The sequence below is a fragment of the Fusarium mangiferae genome (genome assembly GCF_900044065.1).
Source record: "Fusarium mangiferae strain MRC7560 genome assembly, contig: FMAN_scaffold003, whole genome shotgun sequence".
Taxonomy (NCBI): domain Eukaryota; kingdom Fungi; phylum Ascomycota; class Sordariomycetes; order Hypocreales; family Nectriaceae; genus Fusarium; species Fusarium mangiferae.
The window spans coordinates 1775554-1794936 of record NW_024573923.1 but is presented as its reverse complement, the minus strand read 5'-3'; the positions used below and the strand labels follow the sequence as shown (position 1 = coordinate 1794936).

The 19383-nt window shown below is 50.5% G+C and overlaps 7 protein-coding genes across 7 annotated transcripts; 2 read left to right on the top strand and 5 right to left on the bottom strand.

Moving 5' to 3' along the window:
• Positions 1–212: 212 nt before the first annotated feature.
• On the bottom strand, positions 213–497 carry FMAN_04534 (uncharacterized protein; the record flags this gene model as incomplete). The annotated part of the gene is made up of 1 exon (XM_041828747.1): positions 213–497. One exon carries the CDS (start codon positions 495–497, stop codon positions 213–215), a length of 285 nt encoding a protein of 94 aa, XP_041679579.1.
• Positions 498–713: 216 nt separating this feature from the next.
• On the bottom strand, positions 714–1535 carry FMAN_04535 (uncharacterized protein; the record flags this gene model as incomplete). Its single annotated transcript, XM_041828746.1, has 4 exons — positions 714–890; positions 1022–1225; positions 1284–1418; positions 1485–1535. The coding sequence occupies 4 exons, from the start codon at positions 1533–1535 to the stop codon at positions 714–716; spliced, it is 567 nt and encodes a 188-aa protein (XP_041679578.1).
• Positions 1536–2460: 925 nt separating this feature from the next.
• On the bottom strand, positions 2461–3972 carry FMAN_04536 (uncharacterized protein; the record flags this gene model as incomplete). Its single annotated transcript, XM_041828745.1, has 1 exon — positions 2461–3972. One exon carries the CDS (start codon positions 3970–3972, stop codon positions 2461–2463), a length of 1512 nt encoding a protein of 503 aa, XP_041679577.1.
• A 3126-nt stretch (positions 3973–7098) lies between these two features.
• FMAN_04537 (putative MNN10-subunit of mannosyltransferase complex) lies at positions 7099–8562 on the bottom strand (the record flags this gene model as incomplete). Its single annotated transcript, XM_041828744.1, has 3 exons — positions 7099–7768; positions 7821–8103; positions 8157–8562. The coding sequence occupies 3 exons, from the start codon at positions 8560–8562 to the stop codon at positions 7099–7101; spliced, it is 1359 nt and encodes a 452-aa protein (XP_041679576.1).
• A 4454-nt stretch (positions 8563–13016) lies between these two features.
• On the top strand, positions 13017–16040 carry FMAN_04538 (uncharacterized protein; the record flags this gene model as incomplete). The annotated part of the gene is made up of 1 exon (XM_041828743.1): positions 13017–16040. The coding sequence occupies one exon, from the start codon at positions 13017–13019 to the stop codon at positions 16038–16040; it is 3024 nt and encodes a 1007-aa protein (XP_041679575.1).
• A 379-nt stretch (positions 16041–16419) lies between these two features.
• On the top strand, positions 16420–17778 carry FMAN_04539 (uncharacterized protein; the record flags this gene model as incomplete). The annotated part of the gene is made up of 1 exon (XM_041828741.1): positions 16420–17778. One exon carries the CDS (start codon positions 16420–16422, stop codon positions 17776–17778), a length of 1359 nt encoding a protein of 452 aa, XP_041679574.1.
• Positions 17779–18090: 312 nt separating this feature from the next.
• On the bottom strand, positions 18091–18999 carry FMAN_04540 (putative 20S core proteasome subunit PRE2; the record flags this gene model as incomplete). The annotated part of the gene is made up of 2 exons (XM_041828740.1): positions 18091–18810; positions 18871–18999. 2 exons carry the CDS (start codon positions 18997–18999, stop codon positions 18091–18093), a joined length of 849 nt encoding a protein of 282 aa, XP_041679573.1.
• Positions 19000–19383: the final 384 nt, after the last annotated feature.

The window sequence follows — 19383 nt, the reverse complement described above, 5'->3', positions numbered from 1 at the left end:
TTTGACAAGTGCCTAATGCTAGAAGCCCTAGGTATAATGCTGGGATATAGGTTGGATGCTAGAACCACAGTTTCATGTTTAAGCTTAGACCAAGACACCACATTCGTTCCTCAGCTCGTCTTCATCTGATACACATCGCTCAAAATACCCAAGCCTACCCATCCACCACCACCATGACGCACAACATCCGTAGCGGAGCCTTCGCCCCGAAATCAATCCATTGGGTTCGGGCCTGCTGACTTGGGACCACACGTGCCGATAGAGATCCTTGTCTCGCCAGGAAGAGGACCAAGGGTAGGATTGATGGTGGTGAAAGGGACGAAGCGAAAGCACCACAAGACATGGTCGTCCTCGCCACAGTAGCTGTAATCACAGTCGAATGACTCTTTGGGAGCAGCTGTGACGGCAGGGGCATCCGTGTTGCAAGGCTCTGGGTTGTGAGGGAGAGCCAGGGCTGTTGAGGTGAAGAGTAAGACGAGATAGCTGATGGGAAACATTTCGAAAGTTGTGAAGCTTCTGTGTCGAATTTGGGTCAATACTTTGGGTTGTCAAAGTTTCCACGAGAGGAGGGGATCTTTATAGAGAACCATGGTCAAACAAGTGCTACATTCGAGAAGGCTTCCCTGTACTCGATTCAACCAACAGGTACTTGTTTGCGTTGCAGATGGTGGTATACAACACTCACATGATACTGCAGCTGGGTTTCATCTGGACTAGAACAACAGAGAACAGGTGCAGTAGGCGAAGAGCCGCGTAAGGAATCGGCAGATGCGATTTCCTCCTACTATACCCGAGGCAAAGAATTGCACAAGGCGAATAAAGTGACCGAGAAGTGTGAGACCAGGCGGGAATCCGGAGTTCTGTACTTCAGAAGACTGAAAGCCAACAGTCTCTGGTGACTATTTAGGTACACACCGACCTTCAGGTGGCTCTCTTTCTACATGGATAGCATCTTGTTTCCAGCCTTCACCCACAACGACATAATCACTCCGATGCTGGTTACCCAAACTAAACTGCGTACCCGTGATAGTCGGGGATTATCCTGCAACCACAGGTAAGCGATGTTGTACAGGAGACGGCTCACAACATAACCGAGACCAAGGATATTGATTGTTGGCGCTGGTACAGCTGCGAAGTTTGCGGCCAAGATGCCTGCGGCATAGCAACCGATAGTTTCGAGGCCGTTTTCTGTGGCAGCTTTTGCACGGAGGAGGAATTGTTTATGCTGGGATCGTCAGTGGGAGTTGTGGGCGAGAGATGGACAATCAGACAACCAAACCTACAGATTTATCAAGAGTCTGGCAACTGGCGATTCTGTCCTTGTGAGAGCGAGGGTTACAGTTGTCGTAGGTCCCTTTGGCACCTGCGGTGATGGTGTAGGCGTGAGGGAACGTGATGATGAAGAATGCAGCTGGGACCTGTAGGATGCATTAAGTTGAGATGTCATTGATCACGAGGGGAGGAGAGGGGGAGAAGGGTCATACTGTGAAGAAGGAATAGTTCCTTGTGAGATCGAGACCGAGAAAGGACTCCATTGTGGTTGATAGGGAGGGAGTCGTACTGTGATGAAGAGAGAGCTCAATTGAATTGTTTGATGAATGATGAATGATGAATGATGGATGGAAACCTCTGGTTTAAATCACAAAACAACAACAACAAAACTGTTGAGAGCAACGAATATCTGATGAGACTGAATCATCGTGAGTTTCAGGGAGAATTATCAAACTTGTCCGACAGTTTAATAATCAGGCGTAGCTGTTGGTTATTAGACCCGCTTCGAGTATGATGAACATGCATGCCATGTTGAGTTAGCATAACGTTTAGGATCAACCCAAAGGCCCAAGTGAGGATAACGACTGTTGAACAACGTGACAACTGCTCATTCAACTCTACTGATGTGTCATGGAATTCAATGTTATTCCTAACACGATATGTAGACGAAAGTAACATCCGCCCATCCATCCATCCAATGTTATGTCTACAGTCATTCATTATGCCAATCACAAGAAGAGGTAAAAACCTGGCCATATCGGGTTTGGTGTTTCCATCCCCAACACCGCTAACGTCGATCAATATGACTAAGAAACAGGGGCAATCTCAACGCCTTTCAACATCATCAGCATTCCCCTTCTCAAAACTGCCCCCCCCCTGGTGATCTATCCACGTTCAGCACTCACACGGCAGAAAACGCCCAAAGTAGGCTCGTAAGACTTGCATTGCTAAATACTTCATATGCTCGCATGGTCATCAACCACTTGTAGCCAAGAGATGACTATATATATGTATGTACTGAGAAGAGTAAAGGTTGACATAAGAAATCTAGAATCGAAAATGCTTTGACAGATGTTCAGTATCTGTTAAAATGTCATGTAAAAAACAGCCGCCACCGCCGACCCATGTCTTTCCTTGTTGTGTCTGGGGGTATCTCATATGTTTGTTAAGGTAAGAAGCTCGACCTGCTCATGCAAGATATCGCTTCGAGATGACGGATCGCTTGGACCCGACTCGCCAACCGTTTCCGTCCCAGCTTGTGGTGCTGCTTGATTGGGGCTTGCTAGTCTTGTAGGCTCCGGGGCCATGGTACTGGCCACTATCGTAACTTTGGCCAGTGCTGTAGCCACCGCCTTGGCCTTGCTGCTGCTCAGGGGAATAGCTGTTGCCTTGGTCTTGGCCTTGTTGACTGTCAGGAGAGTATCCGTCACCGTTTTGGGTGCCTTGTCCTGGCTGAGTGCTGCTGGGTGGGTTGGTCTGGCCATCACCGTTTCCGCTCTGGCCGTTACCACTGTTGCCATTGCCACTGTTTCCGTTGCCCGAGTTTCCATTACCCGAGTTTCCGTTACCGGAGTTGCCGTTGCCAGAGTTGCCGTTGCCAGAGTTGCCGTTGCCAGAGTTGCCATTGCCAGAGTTGCCGTTACCACTGTTACCACTACCGCTGTTACCGCTGCCAGAGTTGCCGCCACCGGTGGTTCCGTTACCGCCACCACCACCACCGCCGCCGTACGAGCCTCCCTGGACGTAAACCTTGATACTGTTTACAAGCCAGTAGGCGTTCTTGAAGTCGGCCGGGTTGTTGGCAACATAGTCCTTGCAGTCTCCCAAAGACGAGGTCTCTGGGTTCTTGCCCCAGACATCGGGGGAGCCAGCCCAATCACCGCAGAAAGTGGTATCAAAGACGATGTTGTTCTCCTTGAAGTGATCGTCGATGTTGCAGCCTTTACCGCCGTTGAACTTGGCAGCGGGAGGACCCCAGGATGAAGGGGTTGGGCTGCCGGACTGGATATCTTGCGGGATGCGACCACGGTGGAAGAACCATACAGCAATGTGGTCGGATGTCCACTCAGTGGCGTAGACTCCGCCGCCGATGTCATTGAAGCCATCGCCGTAGTTCTGGTTGTCTGAGGTGTTCTGGCCACAGCCGGCGGCGGCACCAGCAGAATCGCAGTCTTCGGACTCGAGGGTGGTGCCCTGGGTGGTGCCATCGTTGGTGATGCTGCAGCCAGGTCCAGTGTGGAGACTGATCTTGTTCTCGGTCTGAGTGTTGACACCCTCGAGGATATCAATCTCGCCAGAGGTTGGCCAGTTGGGACCGAACATCCAGTATGCGGGCCAGACACCGGGGATGCTGCCAGGCATATGGGCAATATCGGCGACGAAGAGACCGTGAGTGAAGGCGTCGTGAGAGGTGACGCGGACAGACCTTCGGCCGTTGGAGGGGTTCTTTGTCTGGTAGTCTACGCCCATGTAGACAGCACCATCGACATAGCCAGCCAAACCCTCAGAGTTGGCGGCGTCGGCGTCGACGTAGTCGACAAAGCCGTGTGTGGGATCTTCTTCATTGAAGAACTCAAAGGCCTCGAAAAAGTTGGAAGAGTCGTATGTGGTCTTGAGGGAGTACTGAGAGTACGAGTTGTTCTGTGCAAACGCACCGTTGAACAAGGCCGTGAGGCCCAGCGCGAGGATGGAGGAATGCATTGCTTCTGAGAGGGGAGGAGTCTTTGGAGAAGAAGAATTAAGACAAGAAGAGGTGTGTTGTTTCTAGTCAATGATTCGCAAGATCGATTCTGATTTGAAGCTGAAGTTTTCGAGTGTGAAGGAGAGAACGCGATCAAGTCGTTCACAGAGACAGACGTTGTACCAGAGCGAGGCTGATGCCCCGAGAAGGTCGAGTGCAATGAACAAACGATTTATAACAATGGATCCGTGAACTACCATTCATCACCTATTGTCTGAACGAGAGAATCCCCAGCCAAAAGTGGAGGGAGGGCTGGAGGGGGAGGCTATTGAAGTGAGTGACAATAGCTCTGACACTGACGTTGCCAAGGAGGTAGGTAAGGTTAGGTAGTCCAGCGATATAATTACTGCTCCTAGTCAATAGGAAACCAGCAACGAAACCAAGGCAAGGCAAGGCAAAAGAGAGTGGATGGAAGAGAATGATAAAACAAGGACGGTCAGCCAGCTACCGAAAGGATTGAACGGTGATGGCGACGAATGCAGCCAAGAAAGAAGTCAAGGAGTGGATGTGTCTTCTCCAAGTTTCCAAGAACAGCTCAGCCTCAGAGTAACCAGACACTGAAGACGGAAGAAGCCAAGTCAAAGGAAAGTACAAAGAGAGAGACAGAATGAGAGAAAGAGAGAGAACGAAAAAAAAAAGAGTGAGGTTGGTTATGGTCTAGTAAAAGGAAGGGCTTCCAAGGAGAGGAGGGAATGCGGGAGCTATGTATAAGTTTATGTCTCTGATATGGACCGGAATGTCTTACAGCCTCTCCTTTCGAACGCCAAGCTATTTTGAGAAACGAGACTAGCCATGTTTCTTTGTTGCTCTCCCACCCCTTGTCTCGTTTGGGGCCTTGGGCGCGCTGTGTTGCTTGCTGCTTGCTTCTATCAGTTCATGCTCAGAGAGATCTGATGGATGCTAGTGCCAGTGCTCGTGCATGCTAAAGATTCCGAAACAATAGCCAAGGGGGGCCTTGAACAAGCCAGGACTCTTCATATCATAGAGTGCCGCCAATAGAATCTCCCACAACCACTTTTGTCCAGAGGCTCTAATGCGTAGCTTGACAGTTCCGATTCAGAGAGGGCCAAGGCCAATCACTCCAACGGAGAAAAAGCTTAGCGGAACCATATACGGCTTGGCGCGCCTGGACATGGCCGGTTCAGGCAGGGAGACGGATATGTCGAGGCCTGTGATAGGCCCACGTCAAGTAGACGAGCGGGTTCAGGGGTTTGCATCCACTAGAGAGCACGCTATCTGACAGTGGAGTGACTGGATGTGCGTGGCAGGGGGGGAGGGGGGTAGTGTTTAGTGAGTAAGTAGGTCGTCAATGGAGCTGGAGGGCTCAGATGGGATGAGAAACAGCTGACGACGAAACAGAAACATTCCCGCTCAGCTGGGTACCTAGGTAGGTAGGTTGTATTTGTTTGCTGGAATTCTCTATTGTAATACATTGATTGACCATGCGAATGCTATTGTTCTTGAATTCGTGAATCATACATATACTGCTATACATGTGCCAGTCTATCAGGGACCCAGACCTTGGTATCCATAACAGCGCTTCTACAAGTAACTGTACATATAGCCGCGCGCTCAACTCGTTTCCTTCCCTGTCTCTCCACCTGATGCCATCCATCCATAACTTTAGGAGGTAGGGGAGTTGAAAGCCCAATCCAACAAGCAAACAAGCAAGCAAGCAAGAACAAAGAATATCCAAACAAAGCACTCGGCATATAAATCACACACTTACATACATACATAGCCCAACTCACCCCAAATAACCTGATCCTGAACCCCCGTCTTGAATCGCTCATATTTAAGCTAGGCTGAATTCATTCCTTACCAAGACATTTCAGTCACTTAGCCTCGACGCGCGTTATCCAGCCGCCGCCACACTCATGCAAACAATGACCTATTCTGAAACATGGTCTCAGGAATGGAAGCAAGACTAGACCTTTCTATCCCTTCTCCCTACCTACTACCTACCTACCTACCTACCTACCTAGTACCTACAGTAGTTCCTCTTTTGGACACTCACACACATATGTGCTCACGCTGCTGACCTCACCGCAGAACCTTTCTGCCACCTCCTTTCTCTCCCATCATCTACGATACTCCAGCATTTCCACTTGAACCTTCAAATTCGATAAAAATCTGCTACTCCTGAAACTTATGTACACATCGTATCTGTACTTTCCTGACGAGGTTAGTCTGCTTCAACGGGCGGAGAATCAACTCCTCGTCTATTCTTCCGTGCCGTGGTCCCGAACTCACATCGCATCCCGGCAGTTATGATCTCGGCTCTATAGAATAGACGAACAAGATCGACGCTCTTCTCAAGGTCCAGGCTGCCAGGGCCACCCACCCTGACAACCTCCATCTTTTTAGACTTTTAGAATGTCGTGATATTTCCCCTGATTGTATGTGGTCTCGCTACGCATATTGTATCAGCTTGATCTGTGTCTGGGATTATCCTTGCCTAATAACCATCCATCACTTCCGGAGGATCTCACTCATTCGACATAAAACAGTTTCACTCCATGCATCTTCACAATAAGTACCGCCTATCAGTATCAGATAAATCCCCCCCGTAGATGGCTAATCCTTTCTTTCGGACCGATCGCAATCCCAGCTGTTCGGGTATGAACTGTTCTGTACATAGTATGACTATATATGTTCTTTCTAATTGACAGCCACATGAAACTCTACATACATCCTCCTCCACAGCCTAGCAACCTTTTCATATCTATAAAACACTCTCCATCTCCTCTCATTTCATACCATGACTGTTCGGTAAGCAGGCGATGCTTCCGAATTCAAACCTCTCCGTGCCATATGCAGCCGAGATTTTCCCTTCCCATCTCTCGCCTGTCGCGATCCTCTTTCTAATGCCTCGTCTAAGTGGGTATATGCAGTCGGGAAAAGAAAAAGTGCAAATCATGTACAGAACTCCGTGGCAAGCATCAGCACAGTCATACCATTAGACTGTTTCTCGTGTCCGTGTCCGTTTCCCGTATATCGTCTCGCCGAGCTGATGCGTCTATATCCCAACAAACAATCAACCAAATCGTCGCTTCATTCATCCCACAGCTTCATTCAAGTGCTCTTCACAACTTGACCTTCTTGCCGGTGAGCTTGAACCAGATGACCGCAATGAGATCCTCCTTAAAGCGTTCCCATGGGTTTCGGTTGAGCCAGTAACTGAACTCACGGTAATAGTACATCTCGCCCCAACAGTCTCGGCCCCATTCGCACCCTGCCATGTTGACCAGGAAATCGCGCTGGTTCTCCTCGTAGTGGATATGCTTATCCTTGGGACCGCCGTCTGGGTTGCAAGCCCCAGGTGGGAAACTGTTGATCTTGCGTTGGTGTAGGAAGCCGACATGCTTGCGCACCCATGGCTGCGATTGATATAGCTGATCCAGCGCATCTTGCTCTTTGTGTTCCCACTGCATGTGCTTCTGCTCATATGTGACAGGATCCCACCAAACGTCGAGCAGTCTGTCCGTCCAGTCGCTGCGCCGCATGAAGAAGGATCCCAGGTTGAAGCCGGCGCAATCCTGTGTCATGATCATGTTGATCGAGTTGGCCTTGCCATCTCCAACAGGGCTTCGCGAGACCTCATCCAGATAATGATGGGTGAAAGGGTGCGATATGTTGCGAGGGTTGAAGTAGTTGATGTCGCGCTCGACTTCTGTCTGCAGGTGGTTGAAGATGTGGTCTTGAAGTGATACTGAGGGCTCCATGACGAATGTGTTCAAGTCCAGCCACCAAACCCTGACATCGAGCTTAGTCTTTTATTCCATACACACAGCCAGGGTCAGCTTACCATTCAGCCTTGGGATACTTCCTCAAGGTCGACCGAATAAAGTCGACTTTCTCCCAGCTCTCCCGCCACTCGTGCGCATACTTCTTCTTGGTGCTCATGTCCACAATTTCCAAGTCGTAGCCCCATCGGTTGACGTACTTTCGCTTGTTTCGCACGCTGTCTCGCTCGATAGCCCATTCTCTGGCACCCTTCCACTCCATGACACCACCTCCAACATTTGCGCCCAAGATAATGACAAACTTGTTTCCGCCACCGAACGATCTTCTCCAGTAATATACAAGAGCTGCAAATGATCAGTCATAGCCCAAGACCTAAGATAAGCCAGGGGCAACTTACGGGTTGTGTAGAAAATGGTATAGCAGAGTATCGCTACCAGCGTAAACAGTAGAAACATCTTTAGTCTTCTACCCATTCGCCCATATATCGATCGAACTCTACCGGCGAGTGGTACCTTTCGAATCCATCTTGGCCCCCGTCCATGTTTTTCCTTCCAAGTCTCACGCTGCCCATTAAACTGCGGGAGACTGCTCGATAGTCGCCGCATATGCCTGCTGAAGAAACCCTTGTTTTGAGTCGAAAACGAAGAAAATGTGCTCGAGTTGTGAGGTCGCATCTTGGCCGATTCCCATACAACAGGGCCACCGCTCACGTTCGCTGGAGTCGACCTCCCACTGTCAAGGCTCAAGCCTGGACTTGACCAGCCACCGCCGGGAACAGGTGAAGGGCTTCGCGAAAGGGTCATGGAAGGACCTGGGGTATCTGTAGGAGGCGGGCTCGGAGATTAGCCCGCGAACTAACGTTGGGTTGACTGTAGTTGACGGTCCATGGAAGTCAAAGACAAGCAAGATGTGTCTATAATATATCTAAAAAAAAAAAGAAGAGGGAGAAGGGAGGATGATCAAGAGCGAGTTAAGGCTGAGGCCATGCAGAAATCAAGGCGCAATGGCGGGCACAAGAGTATGTATAAAAAGAGACAGTGGGGAGGATAGCAGTCCAAAAATATTGATGGTCTAATAAGGGAATCCGCCAAGAAGCCTCAAGGTATGAGAGCTGAGACATTGACAAGACAACTGGAGAGCGTCACTATCGGCTGTACGTACCTGGAACTGGAGATAAGGGACTGCTGTGAGGCTGCTGTGGCCTCTGGGGATCGGAGGATAGCAAGCCAGGGTTGATCACGATATGGCTGACAGAAGACCGTTGTCTGGTATGAAATGCACGGGAAGGGCGATCGCTAAACGAGCTCGAAGAGCCGAAGGGTGAGCGTGATGAAGCCAGCTTGAGCAACGTCGCAATCGGCGACTTCTGAGAAGGGTGCCGCTTATGCCGGTTATCGCGAAGTGGAGGGTGAGGGGCAGTAACTCTCGTGGAGGGTCGCAATCACGAGGCTCAAACTGCCGTGATAGCAAATGCTTTGGTGTTGTGTGGTTTCCCGCCCTTCCCTCTTTTCCCCTTCTCATTCGCCCACTCCGCCTCTTCTGCCCAGAGTCGCAGGAACGAGAAGTTTGCTTTGACGCCACAAACGACCCGAGTTTTCCACCTTGGCAAGGGAGGGTATACAGACGTTCTCCAGGGTACCAAGGCCAAGCCAACCACGGGCGCAACTGTTCAGCTGGAAATGTGGCGCAGAGTCAGAATATAGTAGGCGGAATGGAATATCGGGGATCGTGACAGGGCGATGGGTGTGGCAGCACCGTATATGAGGATTGGGCGAACGTTGGCAGGTATACGGGATGGTTGATACGATGCAACGCGATGATGGTGCCAGAAATAGGTTAGAATTTCCCGTCGTGGTGGGTGGATGATGATGAGAGAATCCGCAGTGAAGCAGGGCAGTGATGGTGCAGTTTTCTTTTTTGGCTTTATCGTATCGACACTAATAAGAGATCCCAGTCTGACTACCTAGTTAGTAGGTACAGTAGCTTCAGTGATGGAGCTTCTCAGAGGATTCGGTGTGGTTATTTGGATTGGATCGGATTGGGTTCAACAGCACATCGCAGAATGCACCGGTAGCGAAGAATAAAACGAGTGTGATGCACCGAGTCGCAGTGTCTTGAGGTGTAATTGCTGAACGAGCAGTGATCCTATGCGATGCGATGTGACTGCGGGAGTAACGGTGAACAACGGTCGGTGTAAATGCAATCGAGTCTTGTCACAGCTGGATCTGAGTAAGATGCAAGATACTGCATTGACTGGAGTACACTAGCAAATTAGCCGAGTCAGTCGCTCGTATCGCATTGGATCGTACAGAGTAACTACCTACTCCGTATCGAATCGGTCAATGTACATAGGTTCGCTTCGTGGTGGGAAGTCAAAACTAGGAAAGGATGAGAGTGCAGCAAGTCCAAATTATTGTAACAGAGACCAAGAAAATTCAAACAAAGGCCAACTACTACCTACCACAGCTCTCAGGGGGGAGGGGGGAAAGCCTTTCTCTTGCTTCAAGGTTCCCTTCTCTTAAACAATAGGGGGATCCTGAACTTTCAGAGCCAAGGAAATAACTATGCTACACTTGGTTCTAATCCGATCCTGAGAATTTCCCTTTCTTAAGAAGACCAGGGGATACCGTGCTCCATCTCTGTGTAACAAAAGATCTTTTGCATCCAATGCAGGCACAAGCACAAGCACAGGCACAAGTCCCTTGTTTGTCAGTCCCCAAGAAGACGAGAAGCTGCAGTCAGCCTCTTCGCTACTGTTGCATTGGGAATTGGGTGACCTTTGCTGGAAAAGGCGACATTTTTCGAAGGTCCTGGACGTAATGGATCCTGGCTTGGCCTAGTTACAATGGAAATTTCCTATGCCCTTCTAACCCTTCTAGCCCTTCTATTTCTTAGCCTTGGACCCCTATCTTGGGCTAGGGAGAAGAAGAAAAAGAGCGGAATTACGTCAGAGTTCATCTTCTCCAATTGGATCTACCGAGACAATTTGATTGTAACGATGCGATTAAAGAGTAGTAACACTGTCAGTCTGAATTAGTAGGTACTTGTGTTGTAGGGCAGAAATGTGTTAGGTTGGTCATTCTTCTCTGCCTCTAGAACTCCTTTCTCTAGGTGCTGATGCTGAGATTGTGTAGACTCACTGATTTGGAACTCTTGCCTATGATTGCCTTCGTGTCCCGGGCCATTCTGACAGTCCAAGAACCCCACATTCCTCATTGAATTTCAGGTTCAGGGGGGTGTAACCGTTAACGGAAAGCCAAGAGTTAGCGGTAATCAGCTAAGTTGATGAGGAGAGTGAATTGAGTTTGAAACCAAGAGCCTCTGTCATTTCAAACATCCATCATATGGACACACTTCCAATGGCACTGCAACTACCGGGTTTACATACTTCTTCCAATCTCGCCTCCGATCTTGTATGTATATACGAACATCCATATTCATATGCCCGATGCTCACTTCTATTAGCTTTGGTGGGTTACATCAAGCCAAACCTACGAGCCGAGCCTGTACCTGTCAATCACAACTTGAGCCTCCAATGAGCATTGGCATCGCTGTCATCTCAACTGCCAAATGAAAGGCATGGATGGTGTGCAAATGCCTGCCTGTCATTCTTCCTCTCACAAATTCACGCAGAGTGAGGTGTCCTCTGGCACGTGATGCGTCATAGAGATGATCTTTAATCCCTCTTCCTAGGTATCTTCAGTGGATGCACCATGTACCAGGAAGCCCCCAGACAAGTGTCTCCAACTGGCGGCCTCCTGCAAACCGTACCTGGATGCTCCAGAACCGAATCATGAGACACCGGCATGATATGCAACACTGTCCCGAATGGACATGAAGGCTTCTGGAGAACGGTGAAGTCGATTTGGCCCGGCCAGTTGAGCGACCCGTTTCGGCGCCGAGGGCTCAGAAAGAATCTCCTCGTTTTGAGTACGCCTCAACAAACAGGAGTTTGTTTGTCAAGTCACTGCATGCCAAATAGGTGCCAATTGTTATCCAAGTTGTGGCAATAGGGCCCTTTCACCTTGACCCGGTCATACTGTCTATGACCAATATACCTGAAATCAAGTCACGACTGAAGATGTCAAGATTGACCTGATTGAGCCCATCCGAATCAACGCTTCAATAGCAGTCAAAACCAGGTTGGGTCAAGCGTGGCTTGATTCCATAACAGACCTTGTCTCGACCAGCCAACAAACACCACAAGCCAAGCCGAGTGGCCCTTTTCGAGAAGGAATACCAACGCCTTTGTATCCAACATGTGTGTACTGTCTGTATGATTGACAGACTAACAGCAGCCGGATGCCGGACCCTTCCCCCCGAATACACTCTGCATCGCGACAACAGCCAATCGAGCATGATCCCGCCTCTCCATCAGAGACGTGTCTTGGGCTCTTACCTGGAGAGCAATCTCCCCTACTCCTTGTCGAATTAATTCGGGTTCGATATACGGATACCAGTTGCAGATTCTAGGCGTGCAGTGGTCGCCAATGCAACGGCCGACGGATCACACACACGCCAATGTCGGCGCTTAGAACTGGCCAATCACACACTCTAACCCCAGAAGGATGGCGGCTATTCCACACTCTCGGTTGACCCAGGTCATTCAATCCATAGCCTATGAGCTATTGTTCAACGTTTGGACCTCAAATGCTTTATTTAGCCTGCATCGAATCGATGCGGGCTTCTCACTAGAGTCCAATCAAGATGCTTTGCGCCCTTGGCTCTGCTCGATCCTGGTGCTTTTGCTTTTACCTGGGACCATCTTCAGGTCCACAAGCAACAACACAGCAGCATGCAATGAGTTGCTCGAGGTGCTATTATGGACCGCATCCTCACTGTGATTCGCTTCCCTATTGTCGTAGTTTTCATCCATTCTCCTCACCCTCGAGTGATACTTGCTCTTTTCATTCTCTCCTTTGGCTTCTTATTGTCGCTGTCGGTCTTTGATTGTGAACAAGCTATTCTTGTCGCATCCTATTGTTCACACTTTCTCCTTTGTTCTGCTACATTCATACCAACTGACTTTTCTTCCGTATCGTTTGCTTCCAACAACAGACCATCGTCTAAACGACAAAGATTTTGACATTCTGAATCTTGATCCAAACAACGACGATATAGTCATCTGTGGAAAAACAAACACCAAACGATACAATTTCCTTTCGATCACCAGCCATACATGTCTAAACACTAGATACTGTTAGCTTACCTTCTCGTTTTGCTTTCCCTTTCCTATTCAAAGACTAGTCTTCACACCATGAACAACGACACTCATAATCAAGTCCCGGTACACCCACCGCCGTACTCGGAAGCCCAGCCACGGCGTCGAGAAGAGTGGGAGGATTGGGAGGACGACGAGCCTATCACGCCCATCGACGCTGGGGAGCAAGTCTCTCCAGCTCCGCTGAATGTGTCCACTCGAAACTCCAAACCCCCAACGCGACGTGCATCGAGAGTCTCTGCTGCAAGAATTGTCCGAGTCAAATCACGCCAGAGACAGAAGGTCCAGAATGCCAAGGCAGGCATCAAGCTTATCACAGACATGTCTACATTTCGCCGCCAGAACTACATGCCAACCCCGGCAGGACGAGCTGGGAAATTTGTAGACGCTGCTGCTCTCAAGGCATTGGAGGGAGAACCAACGTCGGCTTCAGTAGGAAATTGGAATTGGTTCAAGAAGAGCAAGGACCAAAGCCCAGCAACTGCTTCGCCGCTGTCATCAGCCCAGCCAGCTCAATCAGCACGTACACCAGACAACAAGCTCTCGCCGGATGACAGACCCATCGTCATTGGTCTGGCTCTCTCATCTGAGGAAGCGGGCAGCTCTTCCCGGTATGACGCCGCTCCAACACCCATTGAAACTCCAGCACACCCCTATTTGCCTCGAAACCCTTCTTCTTCAAACCTGTCTCCATTTCCAGTTCAGCAGAAGTCAGTGTGGTCACCTGATACACCCGACACCGTTTCCTCATTCAGCACCATCCGATATGCCTCAAGTATCTATTCACAGTTTCCATCTCCCGGCACGACAACGGCCGTCAATGTTCCGCCCGTGCCTGCGGTTCCAGCAAACTTCAAGAAGTCAGCTCATCAGAGGCTCATCAGCTTGGAACTCGGAGGCAGAACCCCCGATGACTCTGATGGCGGTACGCCATGCACACTGTTTGAAGAAGATGGCACCTCGAGCCCACAGAAGCAAGCAGGGGGAAAGACATCAGCACTGACGCCCGATAGTGCTGCATCCAAGTCCCGTGGCTGGTGGGATCATCATGTTGTCACACCTTTTATGGAGAACAGACTGACATTCACTACCAGTCCAAAGGTGTATACTGACTCACCAAAGACTATCCGAGGGGATGAATGGTGGAACAAGCAGGAGACCAAGTCTCCTCAAGGAGGATATCTGACACCGAGCTTGGCTCCTGGCCCATTTCAAACACCAATTGTCAAAGAACCGACGCCACGCAGGACACCATCTCCCCGTTATGAGCACACCCAAGAGAGCGAATCTGGACCTTCAACTGCAAGGGCATCCCCCGTTCCTGAAACCATATCCATTTCAGAAAAACCACAAATACTTGTGACCGAGGAAGAAGAAAGTACCGGGGAACAGTTGCCTGCATACTCGCCTCCCGAAAAGAAGAGTCAGGCTGCTCCAGTAAGGTATAGGGCTGTTTTCCCGCCTGGACACCCACTTCAAAGCCAGTTTCCCCCCTCGCCCGGTCCTGTATCTCCTGGTCTCTCCTCTACCATGTCATCGCAGCGAGCTGAGCAACTGACTGATATTCCACTTACTCCGGCCCCGCGAGACAACCTGCGTCTCTCTCAAATGCCTCTCCCAACACGACCGCTGGGAACATCTGCACCCCGCGAATACTCCCATGGCGAAGCCGAACACGCCACCAGACAGGAGCGTCAGAGAAGACGAAACGAGAAGGAAGAGGCTGTTGCTCGGCGCCTAGGTGGCTTCTGGAGAGGCCGAGGATGTATTCCAGACAGGGGTTGCTTTGGTCGGACTGGACGCGAGGGTCGACAGCGACGCCGTGTCTGGATGATTATTCTAGGAGTTCTTCTTGCCGTTATCATTCTTTCGATCACTTTAGGCGTTGTTCTGACACGCCCCAAGCATTCAGAGGAAGTGCCATCAATCTGGGTCAACTTGACGGATTTCCCACCCATGCCAACCGGAGACTTGTCAATTGTTGGACCGGACAATACTGTCGCAAAGAGTGGCTGCACTGAGCCATCCACCTTGTGGAGTTGTTCTCTACCAAAAGAACAGCATGACTCGGTGAAGCCTTACAAGCCTGACCAGCCAACCATTATGCTGCAGATCCAGTGGGACAACAGTACCCACAACGATTGGAAAACCCCCAACGAGGAACCCCCCTCGTTGAAGGTGCGTCGAGGTATGGGCGGCGCCGCATATGCGGGAGGCACTATTCGGGCACGGGAGGCGCCCGGCTTTGAGCCCAGTCCCAGCCCACCCAGATTTCAAGAGATGTGGTTTCTGGGAAATACAACCGACAATATCAAATCCGATAAAAAGGGCGGCGAGGCGACTCCATTCTACATCAGTCTGGTTGATTCTGTCGAGGAGAGTAGCCGCAAAGAGCTGACCAAAAGACAAGAACTGGACGTGAATGTCAGCCTTGCTGAAGTGCTCCCATCCCCTGATCTCAACGAGAATGGCGCATCCAAACCAGCTGTCCTGCTCCCGCAGCCGGTACAGCAGCCAGTGAGGCTCTACGACCGCGGGCTTCCGACCGAGCACTACGGCTTTTACACCTACTTCAGACGAGCCATCTTCCTTAAGTCGGTAACGGTTCTTAATGATACCAAGGATGGAGACATTCCCCTAGACGAGGACGGCGGCTGTCGGGAGACAGAGGCTGATTTCATCGCGACTTGGAGCGAGACACGTTTTCTCGTTCAAATCTGGACACGGACACTGGCTGCCAACACATCGAAGCTGATCGATCCTACTGGGCAAGGCGCCATCGACGGATCACCAGAGCTGATTCGGCCAGGAACGATGCCGTACCCGGTGACGGTGACGATGGATACACATGGAGGAGACCCAGGGAAAAAGTTTGTCTGGGCCTGGCCTATCGATGATAGACAGAAGATTGATGAAGAGAACCCCAAGCTACTAGCCAACGACATAGGAGCTGGTGGCACGTGGATCAACAAAAGGTCTCGAGGAGACGAAAAATTTGGCGGATTCGACGGCGGGACCGGAGGATGTAAATGCCAATGGGTGAATTGGGTGTCGAGATGATCACCATCAACCTATTAATTAACTAATGATGAGATGCATGCAGATAGATACTTATGCATCTAACATGAAAGCATTTTTCCAGGAAAGGGCGTCGTGGCATATTCAATCATGGAGGGTATTTTAGTTACAAGTTATCATGAGATTAGTCTAATGTATTGTATTAGCTAATCTCTGCTTCTACCACTGCTTCTATTATATCTGTTCCATGTGAGCTCCGTCTTTGATATTATTCCGCATCCCCCCACCCTGCCCCGACGAGTGGGGCCGTTCCGTGTTGGGGCCGTGGCCCAAAATAACTGCACATCGAATACCGTAACTGGATGCCTTCAGATTTGTCTTATCATTACCCTTTGACAAAACCCCCAGATTCTTCACGCAGATGCGCTCTCTTCTTCCTCAATGCCGCCATAAGGGAATACTCCTTGGCTCCAGGCCTCAAAGGCTTCGGCTTCTCACAACCCTCGCCATCGAGACATCCTGTGATGATACGGGCGTGGCCGTTCTTCGGCATACACCAGAATCAACTGAACTCCTCTTCAATGAGCGCATATCCTCTGATAACCGCGCTTTCAAGGGTATACACCCAATTGTAGCGGCCAAGGGCCACAGTGAAGCTTTAGCACCTCTTGTGCGTCGAGCAATAGACTCTCTGCCAGCTGCTGAAGATGATGGCCAGAAATTCTGTGATGCTGGTGGCGTGAGAAGGCAAGTTCCAGACTTTGTGTCGGTGACTCGTGGACCTGGGATGCGCTCGAACCTAGGAATCGGCCTGGACATGGCAAAGGGACTGGCCGTTGCTTGGGGCGTCCCATTGGTAGGCGTCCATCATATGCAGGCTCATGCGTTGACGCCGCGACTGGTCCGGGCTTTGGGAATGAGGATGGGCGAGGAGGAAGTATCTCAAGAGGGACCAGAATTTCCTTTTCTCTCCCTACTTGTTTCAGGCGGACACACTCAACTTGTTCACTCAAGAGGCCTAACAGAGCATTCTATCATTGCCACAAGCGGCGATATTGCTGTTGGCAATCTTCTGGACCAAACAGCTCGCGATATACTGCCTCCCGAGGTCTTCGAAGCAAGCGAGCATGTCATGTACGGTCGCCTTCTTGAAGCCTTTGCCTTCCCACCAGAAAATAGCCCAACTTCTGCCTATGAGGCTGTTTTCACACCACCAGCTTCTCGCTCCGCAGAGATGTCTCCTCCGTCCACAGGGTATGAGTGGAACATCCCCACGCCATTTCGGCAGACTAGAAAGCTTGCGTTCTCTTTCAGTAGCATCTACACACACGTTCACGATCTCGCAACCTCCCGCCCCTCCATGCCTCTGCCTGAACGCCAGGCCCTGGCACAGCATACCATGATGGCAGCTTTTACACACCTCGCAGGCAGATTATGTATCGCCCTTGACGACAAGCCAGAGCTTCGAGCTGCAAAGACACTAGTTGTAGCGGGCGGAGTAGCGAGCAATGGATTCCTTATGCATGTACTGCGGTCTATGTTGGCTGTAAGGGGCTTTGGTGACATACAAATTGTTGCACCGCCTGCAGAGTTATGCACAGATAATGCAGCCATGATTGCATGGTCGGGCATGGAGATGTATCAAGCTGGCTATGAGTCTGAGTTGACCGTGACGGGCATTGGAAAATGGTACATGGACCCCGAAGTTGGGGACGGGATATTGGGGGTTGATGGGTGGGTGAGAAGAGACACCAGGGGCTCAACTCCTGAGAAGTCATGAGAAAATGGTGAGACTCTTTCCACCGTGAATATACTACCAGTCAGTATGAGCGGTGTTGGCTTGACACGCCGGATAATATAGCGTTCATTGTACTGTAATTTATTTGACTTTATGTCGACATCACTACGAGGTATTGGGGTTTTGGATATCTGTTCTTTGGCAGTGCAAAGCCGTCGTCTGATATATTACACAGTCGTTCTGGATTCCAGGTCCTGTAGACGCGCAAGCGCCACCTCTATCCCCCAGGCTGCATCTGTCTGCACGTCTCTATTCCTAGGCTGACAGCATCTTCATTTCTAAACCCAGAATCCTCTAATCAAGTGCGCTTGTCACGTTGGTAAACTCGCCCTTCTCAAGCTTGGTCTTCCAGAAAATGGGGTTGGTGTCGTTGAAGCCGTGCTTCACCCAGCCCTCTTCCTTAACGTGGTACAGGTTGATGTAACCACCGGAGTAAGCATCTCGGTGGGTGGCGGCCAAAATACTTCGCTTTCCAAGCTCCAGAGCCTCCTCATCCGACAGATCGTACTTGTACTCGGCATCGAGAACACCATACGCGAATGTTTGACCCGAGCCAACGCAGAAGAGGTTGCCCGCCAAGCGAGTACCGTCGCTGTCGACATAGTAGAGAGCAGGGCCTTCCTCCTTGGTGACACCGGCGCACATGGTGCCCATGCTGAGGCCCATTCCCTTGTAACTGTAGACGAGGTTGGCGAGGATCTTGCTGGCGGCGGCAACGCTGATGCGACGCTTGTGTCGTAGCTCATGGAGGCGACACTGCATGCCGAGCCAGGCAAGCCAGTACTGACAGTCTGCAGCACCACCAGCCATGGTTCCTAGCAGGACGCTGTTGATCTCAATAACCTTCTTTACGGTTTGCGAGGCGATCCAGTTGCCGGCGGTGGCTCGGGAGTCGGTCGCAACGATGATGCCGCCCTGGAAACGGAAAGCGAGCGTGGTGGTTCCGTGGGCGATCTTAATGGGGCAGTTGGGGTTTGATCGATCATCAGTGGCAGCGCGAAGCCATGATGAGGGCTACAATGATACAATCAGTATAATATTCAGAGTGGCCAAGATGACGCCTAGGGTACGAACCTGAGCAACGGGGGGCATGGCAAACTTGAGCGAGAGATCACCCATGGAATTTAGCAGCTCATCCTGGTCCTCAAAAGGCTCATTCTGCTCATATGCTGGTCGGCTATATTTCGAAACAAGAGAATCCATCTTGGGTTTGTTGAAGAGAAGCAGTAGCAGCAAAAGAATCGTCTTGTAATCCTTCGTCCTTGAGCTGAGCTGTATGCCCTGAATTCAAACTTCGGGTGGCGTGCAAAAGGTGGAGAGAAGTCTTTTCCCTGGTCGTGATGCCTTCGTTATATCGTTCGTGATCGAGATTGGTGTTGTTGACGTTGACGTTGACGTCGACGTGCGTGGGTGATGATGATGATGGGTGCTGTGAATTCGGGAGCGGAAGCGGAAGTACAGTAGAAGTGGGAATTGAAGCTCCAGACAAGGAAGCTGAGGCTCAGGCAGCTTCCGTTGCGCGCGTCAACTGAATGCCACCTCCAACTTAGGTACGTACCTTTTCCTGAGGTGGTCGGCGGCGGGGGG